The sequence below is a fragment of the Fulmarus glacialis genome, unplaced genomic scaffold (assembly GCF_000690835.1).
Source record: "Fulmarus glacialis isolate BGI_N327 unplaced genomic scaffold, ASM69083v1 scaffold143, whole genome shotgun sequence".
Lineage (NCBI taxonomy): Eukaryota > Metazoa > Chordata > Aves > Procellariiformes > Procellariidae > Fulmarus > Fulmarus glacialis.
Window position 1 is genome coordinate 4,916 of NW_009204659.1, and position 1,594 is coordinate 6,509.

At 43.7% G+C, this 1,594-nt stretch overlaps 1 protein-coding gene across 1 annotated transcript in view; it reads left to right on the forward strand.

The window, feature by feature from the left end:
• TGS1 (trimethylguanosine synthase 1) overlaps positions 1–1,594 on the forward strand; it is a gene marked incomplete at its 5' end in the record, with an annotated part of 27,654 nt that overhangs the window by 4,250 nt on the left and 21,810 nt on the right. Inside the window, one exon of the mRNA XM_009575055.1 lies at positions 1–718. This exon is cut by the window's left edge and continues 117 nt beyond it. Within this exon, the coding sequence (XP_009573350.1) occupies positions 1–718 (718 nt within the window). The remainder of the gene's footprint in view (positions 719–1,594) is intronic.

Consider the following 1,594-nt stretch of genomic DNA (forward strand, 5'->3'; position numbering starts at 1 on the left):
CATATCCAGTCTGTTGCTGATGCTGTAGCCCTAGCTACAGAGCAATGTGAGAAGAGCAGCAAACCTCAGGTTGTAAGTGAAGGGAACTGTTCAGAAAGTCTTGCAAATGAGGCTTTACCCAGTGAACTTAAAGAAAAATGGGAGAAGTACTGGAGCGAGTACGGAGAGGGCCTTCTTTGGCAAAGTTGGCTGGAGAAGCATCAAGAGGTCTCATCGTCTGAGGCCACCACAGCCTCTGAGCCTTGGAATAGTCCAGACACCAGGGAAGAGTGGGAGCAGCATTATAGTGAGCTGTACTGGTATTATTGGGAACAGTTTCAGTACTGGACAAGTCAAGGATGGACTACTGAGAGCTCACACGGTGACCACATGGAAGCTAATGGGGTTACCCAAGAGATGGGTGTTTCGGGAAAAATGGACTTGGTTAGCCCAGGGGCTGAAGGCAGTCAAGTGCTGAGCTTGGAGCTGTCTCCCTCTAACACCAGAAGTGAGGAAACACTCCCTTCAAGTGCTGAGCCCCACACTGAAATAATCTCTGGGATTTGTAATTTAAATCTGAATTTGGAGGAAGTGGAGCAGAGCAGTGCAGCTCTAACAGTAGTCCACCAAAGTCCTCAAGAGCGTAGTTCATCTGATAGTGAAAGCCAGAAGGAGCCCTGTGATGGAGGAACCAGGAAAAGGAGTGCACCTAGTGAAAATAAAAATATTAACCAGTCGGGTAATACAAAATCAGCTAAAATTGATTCTACCAGAATTTCTCTAGGCGGTTATATATAAGAAACAAGGGCATGTCTGTATTATGCCATTTTAAAAAAGTCAATCAGGTATTTTGTGGAATGATTGCATACTTGATACCTTTTTCTTCCCTCTGCTTCTCTGGATGATCTCTCTCCTCTCTGACCTGTATATTGAATGTGTTCTTCAGACAGAAGTGATTTTAACAGAACATGTACTTCATAAATCTTCAAATGTACTACAGAAAGTGGTGAGAGAGCACTGTTAGTGCGTATTTATTTATTTATCTTAGTATTGGTATTGCAGCTGTGTCATTCAGCTGATGTGTCTTTTCTCACCGATAGTCTAAAATGAATGAAAACTCAGGTTGATGTTGTCATGAATCTGACAAATTTTAAGAACAGCTTTTTGAGGAAGAAAAATAGTTCTGCAGTTCTGGAGTTGGGTTTTTTTTTGCTTTCTGTCTAAAAATACAATACTTGAAAATAAACTCTTGTTTTGTTGTACTGTGTTACTGTGGACCAGATGTCTTCCAGATGTCCTTCCCAGCATTAAGTTATCAGTTAGGCAGTGAGCTGCAGTCATCTTTACAACCCCAAATTCATACGTTCACAGCTAGCGCTAACAAGTGAAAGTGCCAGGTAACGTGGTAGCGTGGTGAAAGCCAGTGGCTGTGCCTTACGCTACTGGAAGAGCTTCTGTGAGGGAGGTACAAAAGTGGGCTGGAGATGTTTTTGCCAGCCAGTTCAGCAAGCGGAGAAAGCAGACAGCCATCGCATTTGCCTGCCGGTTCCTCCTGCCAGCATTTGCTGTAAGCAGCAGTGTATCATCTTTCCTGACCGTTGTATGGTTTCTCCTG